The sequence below is a fragment of the Cynara cardunculus genome (genome assembly GCF_001531365.2).
Source record: "Cynara cardunculus var. scolymus isolate 2C chromosome LG 8, CcrdV1, whole genome shotgun sequence".
NCBI lineage: Eukaryota > Viridiplantae > Streptophyta > Magnoliopsida > Asterales > Asteraceae > Cynara > Cynara cardunculus.
Genome location: NC_037535.1, coordinates 18,189,626 through 18,200,412, shown reverse-complemented (window position 1 = coordinate 18,200,412; position 10,787 = coordinate 18,189,626). Strand labels below are relative to the sequence as shown.

The 10,787-nt window shown below is 35.8% G+C and overlaps 1 protein-coding gene across 1 annotated transcript; it reads left to right on the top strand.

The window, feature by feature from the left end:
* Positions 1–530: 530 nt before the first annotated feature.
* On the top strand, positions 531–3,161 carry LOC112516946 (RNA demethylase ALKBH5-like). Its single transcript, XM_025124207.1, has 6 exons — positions 531–868; positions 1,261–1,719; positions 1,818–1,903; positions 2,012–2,322; positions 2,415–2,486; positions 2,811–3,161. The coding sequence occupies exons 1-6, from the start codon at positions 676–678 to the stop codon at positions 3,082–3,084; spliced, it is 1,395 nt and encodes a 464-aa protein (XP_024979975.1). The 5' UTR covers positions 531–675; the 3' UTR covers positions 3,085–3,161.
* The last annotated feature ends 7,626 nt before the right edge of the window (positions 3,162–10,787 follow it).

Genomic DNA, 10,787 nt, shown 5'->3' with positions numbered 1-10,787 from the left:
AACTGAAATTACAGATACATAAATACATCGAAAGGAAAAAGGGATTATCAACAAATCAATGAGAGAGAGGATCAACAGGTACAAATTAGAGTGTTAGCTTTTGAAGTAGCAATCCTACTGTCCAAGCTAGTTCATTAGTAAACGACGATGAGTTGTATTAAGGGGTGTGAGTGTGTGTATAATATTTTTGATTTTTAAAAGAATTAAATAAAAGGACAATACTACCCCTGAATTAATGGAGAAGCGTTTAATGGAGTTAGGAGAAAGGATCCAATCTGTAACAAAAGTGAAACCACGATGACACTACTTGTAATCATTTTGTTTGGGGACCTAATTGAAAATTTTCAATAACTATAGGGACCAAATTTGTAATTTACTCTACTCTATTTTAAGAAAATCTTTGGAGATGTTGTAATGGCGGAAGGTGGATCAGCCGAAGCTAATACGGATTTGTCATAATCTTGTTTTCCATATACTTTCTATATACCAAATCTGTGTGCACATCCCATATCCCATATCCCATATCCCATATCCCATATATAAACCTGTGATTCAGCTCACATTTTCTTCATTCAGTTATCGCTTCCTTCAATCAGTTTTCGTAAATTTTCTTCTCTTCCAAGTATCACAGGGGTTTTCCTCCAACCGTAAGAATCACTGAGCGGCGGTGAAAGGATGATGAACGGAATAAGTTCCGGCATTAAGATGTCGAAGGCGGCGGCGGAGGAGGAGGAGACGACCGTAAAAGGGGTTTGGTTATCGATTCTCAAGGGATTAGAACCTGCAGAAATCGAGGAGGTATTCTCTCAAAAGTTTTGTCATCACTGTCAGCCTCTTCTGCAATCTCGGCTGCAATCCGTCGCCAACAGTAAGATTCAAATCCTTTTTTCCTTTAAAAAGATGGGAAATTGATTTGATTATTGAATGCTGCGTGGATCAAATTGTTCGATTTCAATGACTTCGATTGAACAAAGTTTAAGTGGTAATTGATTCGTTATATGATGCATGTAGGGTTTGAACCCTCTTTACTCTGCAATTAGGGTTCCATTCTTCGAGAGAGGGTTTCTGTATCTTTAATTTTGTTGCCAATTACATCAAGTTCATTATAGGTATTATAAGTAGATTGATGTTATGCTAGATTAGCAACAATGTCTGTATCTTTAAAGGGCTAGATTTGTTCTAAAGACCTTAGCATCATGTGCTTGAAAACTATTTAAAATTCAAATGATCTTATTCTCTGTTCTTCTTTTGTTGTGGTAGGAAAACGCATGAAGAAGTTGTCAACGTCAAGTCCTGGTTCTCCTGATAATATTCCTGAGAGATGTCTAGAATCTTCCACTGATAGTTTTCTAGAATCTTCTAGCAAGAATGGGTCAATTAGAACTCCGCAAAACACCGACTCCAGAACTCGGATGCGCTATGCTGACAAGTTCTCCCCGGCATCAGTTGACAGCAAAAATTCAGCCTCATCCACTGAATCAAAATCTGGTAGATTATTTGATGAAGGAATATGTGGACTTTCTTCGGTGGAAGATTTGGGATTCGCAAACGTTGGAAGAAAGAACAACTTTGTACACATAGAGAGGATTAACGAGAAGAACGTGAATGTGCTTCAAGGGCTCGAGCTACACACCAGAGTCTTCAATGCTGAGGAACAAAAGAAGATCGTTAAATCCGTGTATGAGTTTCAACGCATGGGCCAAAGGGGGCGGTTTAGAGGTGCGTATTCTGCTCTTTTTACATAAACCGTGTATTATAAACTCTAAACCCGATCTATTTCTTTGTACTAACTACTAAGAAGGACGGAATGTTTGCAGAAAAGACATACTCGGAACCTGCAAAATGGATGCGAGGAAAAGGGCGCGTTACCATTCAATTTGGCTGTTGCTATAATTACGCAATCGTATGGACTCATCCTATCATCCTCTATCTTTTTATTTTGCTAAATGACCTTCTATCTTTATGGTATATGGTTTAGGGTTTCTATTGACTTTTAGTCATCTTTTCTCAGGATAAACATGGAAACCCTCCCGGCATACTTAGAAACGAAGAAGTTGATCCCTTGCCACCGATATTCAAACAGATGATCAAAAGAATGGTTCGCTGGCATGTTCTGCCTCCTACGTGTGTCCCTAACAGCTGCATCGTGAACATATACGATGAAGGAGATTGCATTCCACCGCATATCGATCATCATGACTTTCTTAGACCATTCTGTACAATATCATTCTTGACGGAATGCAATATATTATTCGGTTCAAGCCTCAAGATCGTCGGCCCTGGAGAATTTGCAGGCCCCGTTTCCATACCTTTGCCCACAGGGTACGAAAACATTTTATTCCCTTCCTTGATTACATATAGCAAAATAAAGCTGAAATTGATGATTGATTGTTGAAACTTACATAATAATGCAGATCAGTGCTCATATTAAAGGGCAATGGTGCTGATATTGCCAAACATTGCGTCCCGGCTGTCCCTGCCAAAAGGTATGATTCTGAACACTATAATCCCAAGCCCGGAGCCTGGATCGGCAGGATCCGAGCCCGGAGCCTGGATCTGCACGAGCCTAGGCCCTGTCTTAAAGCAAGATCAGGCCAGCCATTTTTTCAAGGCCGGGTTAAAGCCCAGCATGAAAAACCCATATATCTGACTCAAAAGCCCAGATTTTTTTTTGTTTTCTTGAAAACGGGTTTGGAAGACTTGGGGGCCGAGGCCCAAAAAAGCTCGGGGGTCTTGTTCATCTCTCAATCACCAGAAGGTCGATGTTTATTCATGTAAACTTGAATCTTGATTTCATTGTGGGATTGCAGGATTTCAATCACTTTCAGGAGAATGGACGAGAGTAAGATTCCGTACGGTTATTCACCTGATCCAGAGCTGCAGGGTCTAGAGCCGCTGGTCTTAACTCCTTCACGTAAACCAGTATCGCAACAAAAGCAGATCGTAACAAAAGAAGTATCTCCTCCTGCTTCAAAACCGAATGGTGGTCCGTGTTTTGTGATCGGAGGAGGTGATTTTCCGCCTCTGGGTGTCGGAAATGCAAGTCAACAAAGGGGTCATAAGAAGAATGTTTTCAAGAGTTAGGAAAATTGGATGATAGTACTTGTTTTAAATGTAGCGTTTCATATGCAAATTGAATGAGACAGAATGCTTACTGAATAAGACTATTGTTTAATCATTCGTTTGACACTGCATTAACTTATTCAAAGACTTTTCTATCTAATAAAAACTCATCTTTAAAAACCCTTCACAATACAACTGACTTTTTTCGAAAGCTTTTTGTATTTAATAATTAATTTATATATATATATATATATATATATATATAAGTCATTCATATCTATTTCAAATGTTTCATAAAACCCCTAATATAATTTGTCCTTTTAATTACACCAAATTTTCAAAAAGAATATTACTTGACATTAAAACTTAAATTAAAACCCCCCTTAATTTAATTTGTGGTTGTTTTGAAATCAATAATATTCTTCAAAAAGAAACATTATTTAGCGTTAAAATATATTAAAATAAATCAACTTATTAAAAAAATAAAAGATGAATGTATTATATGGTTTTTATATATTTTGGGTATTCGATATTGGTATCATTTTAATTATTTTGACGAGAGCTTTTTAACAATATATTTTGTTATAAAATATATTTGATTTTATTATAAATATTTAATGAATTAGACTATTTAATTGAAATGAAAATAAGATTGAGAGAAGGAGACAAAATGAAAATTTTAGTGGGGTGAAATATAAATTGGTGTGATAGGGTTGTGAAATGCGGACATTTTTATAAAAACTTTTCAACTGCCCTTTTTACGATGGTAAAAAGCTATTCCAATAACTTATTAGAATAGTAAAAACCTTTATAATAACCTCTCATTGGAGGTGTTCTAACTTCTAAGGCTGCTTTCCTTCAAGGTCGAACCTTTTAAAGGGATCCGATATGGGAATTGGGGGTACATTGTCAATGACTTCATTTTTTTAATTCATTGCTTGTATCTATTTACATCATATATTATCACTATTTGTTAATATATACTTAGAATAATAAATAGTGTAAGGAGCTGATTTAAATAAGAAGGTTAAATATTATGAGAAAATAAGAATGAGAGATTAATGGGAAAAAAAACCCTGTAGAAAACCGTGTGCAATCTTTAAAGTGGGAGTTGACTTTCGGGGGAAAAAAACCCTGTAGAAAATTGTGTGCAGGTCAAAGCAGGCAAGACAGGGAACCACGCGACCTGAGTCGCGGCTTGAGTCTTGCGACTAGGTTGCGTAAGTCCCTATTGTGAGATTTTTGAGTTTTGTTTTTGTGGTGTTTAAGGGTTTTTTTGGGTTTCATTTAAGGGTTATAGGTAGGTTTAGAGACAAGGAAAATGCCTAATCATCGAGGTTGTAATTGGTGCTTTATCTACTCAGATTCAAGTGTTCAGTGTTGATATCTTCTAACATTTCGAGTCTATTATAAGACTTTCGGAATCAGGTGAGTTTCCTTGTATCTTTCATCGGAAATGCATATTCTTGATTATTATTGTTATGCTAGATACTAGTTATCCGTTTATATTGTGTCATATATTTGTTATTTGATCTAAATCAAGTGGAGTCTTGATATTGGTATTACGGAAATGTGTGTGTAACTGTGATGGTCTATATAAGAAAGTTAATAGATCAACATATGAATGTGTTCCTTGTGGTTCCATTGTCGGTATTGATTGTGATCAAGTCGAAGTGCTTATTTTATTACTAATGCGATTGTTGTAGCTCGTTACTTATTCTGATATAGCCTTGCAAGCCTACATCGTTATTATGTGGAAATTTTCTTTAATAATGTTGAGATTGTTGGATTCTTATATTGCAGGGAAATTCACTAGACCCTTTGGTCTAACCCTCATTCTTGTTTTGTAATATGCATTTTAGGACAACATCATATAGAGGGCAAACCAAAAAGGAAGAGTAAGATGTGAAACACGTTATTTAGATTTCAATTAATTAGAGGCAAGACAAGAGAGAGAGAGAGAGAGATAGCTTGACTTTGAACTATCTGATCTGATCATGGGGGGATAGCACAAGGGCTTAAGCCATTGGTTTGCTAAACTCTTTGTATGCGCGTTATCGCTTGTTTATTCTTCTAGTTTGTTAGTGAAAGCTTCTTAGACTAGTCTCAGATGGGAAACTTACTTTCGCGAGAGTTGCTTCCGCCTCTCGTGAAAAGACTAGGATAACAAGAGAGAGGCTGACTACAGCAGACCGGGAGGTTACAATTCCTGTTGTCCCGTTTATTCGTTGCTAATCTAAAAAAGATCTTCTCCCGTGGGCATTAGCGAACACTTTTCATTTTTCACTCGGTCCTTACTTCTGCTAAAAGATAGAGAGAAGGCTTCCTAAAATTTGATTTGTTGGAGAGATAAACCGGTGGCAGCTGGCCTTGGCAAGGAAAAGGTTTTCCACAGCATGTGTACACGGCTATCACTCGGCTAACCACCCTAGCTAGCAACCTAACGACCGAACTAGTGGATGAGAGGCCTTACCAACGATCCACGACTGCCAATATATCCTGCGGAAACCAAACTTCTTCTCAGAAGGATAGATGGGGCGATTCAGCCCTAACTACGGACTAATGGGCAAAGGAGGTAAAAGAAAGCCTATTCATTCGGATTCTCCTCCTTCTCCAACTTAAGGAGGAATGTCAAAGTCAGTAGAGATGCAGAAGAATCGCATAATTACAACAAACATTCAAATTCAAAGGAGTTTTAAATTATATTATTAAATTATTTCTCTCTCTTATCTTTAGACTTTTTTTAGTCAGGTTTGTTGCATCGAATTACGTTGTACCCCCTATATATTTCTTCCCTTCTGTTGTAATCAAACGTAGTTGAATAAAAAAATCAGTTTTTGAATTTTCACATGTACCATTACTATCTGAGGTTTCAAAAAAATACAGTTTTCAAGGTAGTGAACTAAACTGTTTAAACATATATAACATATCATTTGTGGGTTGTTGCTTTCTTAATTCATACGCTCATCCTCTTTGATCTTTTTAAATGTTACAACATTATTACAACCATTACAACGGTGTACGTACCAAAAAAATTGTCACTTTTGAAAAGATCTCAACAATTTACACATGTAATTGAGATCAATTATTTAGTTGACATAACCACAAGAGTGGTGTCTGATTGGTTTGAGCTTGGCTCCAAAGGTCAAAAATACCAGGAGGTCTCAAGTTCAAATCCAAGGAGAAAAAAATCCCCTTGTGGTCACAGAGGTTCAAATGCGTTGACTCCGGGCTATCTGCAAAGCAGGTGGTCGCCCTAGGATTAGTCGGCTCGCATATCCAGATTAATAAAAAAAATTGTTTAGTTGACATACGCTATTATATGTTAACAATAATCCAGTCAATGATTTGTATATATTTATGTAATTAGTCTTTTCTAACTTTAAATCATGTGTATTATTCAAAAAGCTGAAATATAATAGAATAATTGTTATTAATATACCTGTTGACTTCTCTATACTGTAATCGGTACCTAAAGCACAATGCGTAGTAAAATTGATTGGAATTGGATTCATATTCGACCAACAACTATATAAACAACCATGCTTTTTTAATTTTTATGGATCATATTGCTAAAAGAATGGAACAAAATTTTAATAGATCTATTAATCCATTTGTTTAAAGACAATATTTTTGGATTTTGGAATATTCTTTTTCTGAAAGAAAGATGCCAATAAGAATTAATGAGCACCCAGAGAGCATAACGTTCATACAGTGAGAAATATGAGGCGGTAAGCTAGGATAAGAAATGAGACAAGAGTTGAGATGTGATAGTTAAGGCAAGAGTTTGGGCTACCCCATTTGCTCGTCTACTGATAGCCCTAACTGAAAAGGACTCCTGATCGCGGAGCATAGAACGGATACGACATATGATATCACCAAACTCCATAATGTCCTTTTCCGACGAATTGGCCGCATTCGCAATAACTTTTGCATCTGTCTCAAATTTGACCCTTAGTAAATCCCAAATCAATAGCCCATGAAATTGCATCAAAGAGCGCCAGAGCTTTACACTCATGAATAGACGACAAGCTGACAATAAGCTTAGATCACGCGACTACAAGCTCTCCTTGGGCATCACGAAATACCACTCCAAAATCGGCTTTTGCATTGTTCGGGATGGCGTTCGCATTGGTCTTACATTTAACAAAATTTTCTGGAGGGGAATGCCATAAATGACCGTAATCTGGGGCAGTTGTAGACTCTGATCAGGGCCTCAACTCATTCATCGCAAGCAATCCGAGTGAACCACTTCACATTACCATGTCAGGATCCTTTAACTGTTTGACCACAAAATGTCATTGCGCCTATACCATATACTCCATAAACATCATAAAGAATTTATCGGCCACCGCATGATGGCAATCTCGCAAGACTCCATACAAGAGTTCCGAGAAGGTGTCGACCCTCTCCGCTTGGCTGTCTACCAACTCCAAACAAGAGTTCCGTATTACGTTGACAGAAAACACATAAGCGCGAAGTTGGAATTCCACGCACCTGAAGATTCTGACGATTGAGAAGAATGTCAAGGGCTGCTTTCCAAACATTTCACACAAATTTAATTGAAATCATCTGTTTAGATATCATACATAATTATATGGTAACATTAATAATTATTTAATGACTTGTATGTATTTATGCAATAATTATTTTCTAACTTTAAAAACCGATATTATTCCTAAGTTGAAATATAATCCAATAAATGCTTTTAATATAAACTTTTGACTTCTTTATACAATATCGATACCTAAAGCACAACTGTATAATAAATTGGATTCATATTCGACTGTCAAATACATAATACAACCATAATTTTTCATAATCTTTTAATTATCAAAGAGTCATATAGCTAAAAGAATGGAGCAAAATTTTAACAATATAATTTATTAATCTGTCTGTGTAAAAATAAACCACTTTTGTTTTTCAATTCATATTTAGGCATTTTTTTTGTTTAAAAAAAATATTCTTATCAGACTCTTATATTTGATTTGATAAAAGGTGGGCCCACTCAGTTTGTTTTTTCTTTTTCAATTTTTCAAAACACTTATGTCTTACCAACTAATCCCTTATTTGCCTCTTATTTTTCTCCAGGCCTCAACAACGGACGTATCTCAATCACTCATCTCTCAATTGATTAACCCTAATCGATCATTTCACTCAATCGATCCTGTGAGCCCCCAATGGATGCTATTCATGATCCCTTCGGTAACTAAAATCAAGAGATTGATGAGAGTACAATAGATTCTATCCAACGGTTGTTTTGCTATCGGTTCAAACCATGGTGCGTATATATAATTGTGGTTCCTTTGGAGAAACCTTCAAGCGCGTTCGTAAAAGTGTGTCTGTATCAGTTGATATACTTTAATAGGATTTGAATGTAAATTAAGATTGATTTTAGTTGTTATGAAACGTCGGTCATATGTATTATTATTGTGTCTGGATCAGTCGATGTACTTTGATATGATTTGAATGTGTTTAAATTAATGAATGGTATATTTTGGTCTGTTAGTTTATAATTTAGATGTAAAATTTGTAATGATGATGAATAAACAGATAAAGTATATAAATATAACACTCCACTGCTATCAAATAAACAATTATGATGATTTTATAAGTTTATGTAACATAAATAAATAATTCAAAAAACATTATCCAAACAAACAAAAAAAGGTCACCTGAAAAAATAAAAATAAAGTTAATGTAGGTTAGGAATATTGCCAGCTCAGGCCAATCACAGTTTGCAACCTAAAGGCTGTACCAAGCTTTCTTTGGTGTATCGTCCCAGATCCAAGAAGTCCGAACCAGATAACGTGCATCTCTGTCTACATTTACCTGCAATAACATGTAACGTCTTTGCCAAGTCTGTTGTCACAGTTTATTCCATGAATCCAATGATTAGTTGTTGCCATTTATACCACCCTCGTATAACCGTCCATCTTGTCGTGATCACAAAATATGAGTCAATGGTTTGCTTTTGTTTTCACCATAACCTTGGAGTGGGCCTACGAAGAGGGTAGGGGGTGCACGGGCTACCTCTCAATCGTCTAGTTGAAATGAAAGAAACTTTAGCAGATATTAAAAGTGCACCTACTTAAATCTGAGGGGTGCCTTGAAATGTTTTAAAATCAAACTTGTAACATAAATAGAAAATGGTTTAAGTTGCTGGATTAACGCTTCCCTGAGAGGTCGCGGGTTTGACTCCCGTTTTTGGTGAACTTCCAGTCTTTTCATATTAAAATTCCGATACTGATACATTGGGAAAAACTGAAGGAATACAAAATGGATAAAGGTTAACCCGCGATCTTCTCTAGCTAAAGATGGCAATACACCATGATATTATGTAAGGTTTTCTATAACGTGTTCACCTTATGGTCTAATGCTATCATCGCTTGTTCCTCGTTTCTCTCTTTCTTGTTCGACGATCGGCCTCACCTGCAATTTTGTTGACTTCGTTATTATAATACTGATAGCCATTGTTCAGAACGCTATAACCTTTTGAAAACACACACAAAATGACAAAATTCACAAGTTCAGTGAGAATTCGATTTTAGAATCGAGGTAGAATTTCTTGAAAATTTGAAATAAACAACAGTTGATAAACTCTTAATATACTAACTTTTCGATTTTATTTTATTTATTACTTATCTAATCAATCTATAACTTTTTTTTTGATTAACCTGAATATCCAACCCGCTATGCGAGCCGACTAATCCCAGGGCGACCACCTGCTTTGTAGATAGCCCGAAGTCACCGTATTTGAACCTCCGTGGCCACAAGGAGATTTTTATTCCTCCTTGAATTTGAACATGGGACCTCCAGATACTTTAGACCTTTGGAGTCAAGCTCAAACCAATCAGACATCACCCTTGTGGTTATCAATCTATAACTTTGATACAAATATAAAACACCCTCCATATATATACTGGAACCACTATGTCGAAATCATTATGTAAAACACTGTCGATATAACATACTTTAAAACGCAATATCTGTTTCAACTTAAGAGATTGTTTACCGAACACTTATCTGATAAGTGCTTACCGGTAAATTTAACAATCATTTACTTACCGGGTAAGATTTTTAGCCCACCAAACAATATTGTATGCAACAATTTACTCGATAAACGCTTACCGTAGTAAGAGTCGTCGCTCTCACTTACCGGGTAAGACTCTTGGTTCTTATTTCGCTTTTACCGGGTAAGATTCTTGGTCCTTACCATATTCATCCGACAAGGTAATATAACTTAATGTTCACTTACCCGAGTTAGCGCTTGGTAAACGGTAATTAAGTATCTGTCCTCTAATCACACTATTAACAACTAAAAAAAAACAAAATATTATAAAAATAACAATCTTTTTATTAAAATTAATATCATTGATCAAGCTTATAAAATCCAAATCAAATAAAATCTTATTCAATAAAAAATTAATATAATTCATAAAATAAGGAATTAATTAACAGAAAGCTGATTTTATTTAAAAAGAAATTATAATAAAAGATGCGATTTGTTTGCTAAAAAAAATCTAAAATTACGAATCATAACAACTCAGCTTATGCTTTGCGTCGGCATTGAGTGATGAGGTGGACGTCATCTCCACTCGATCATTTCCCATCCAACGCTTCTCCTGCTCCTCACAATATTTTGCATGCTTGCCACGTATTTAATGCTCTCTTTCTCACTATTCGGCCTTTTTTACCCCCCTTTCTTTCTTTTACCTGATAAC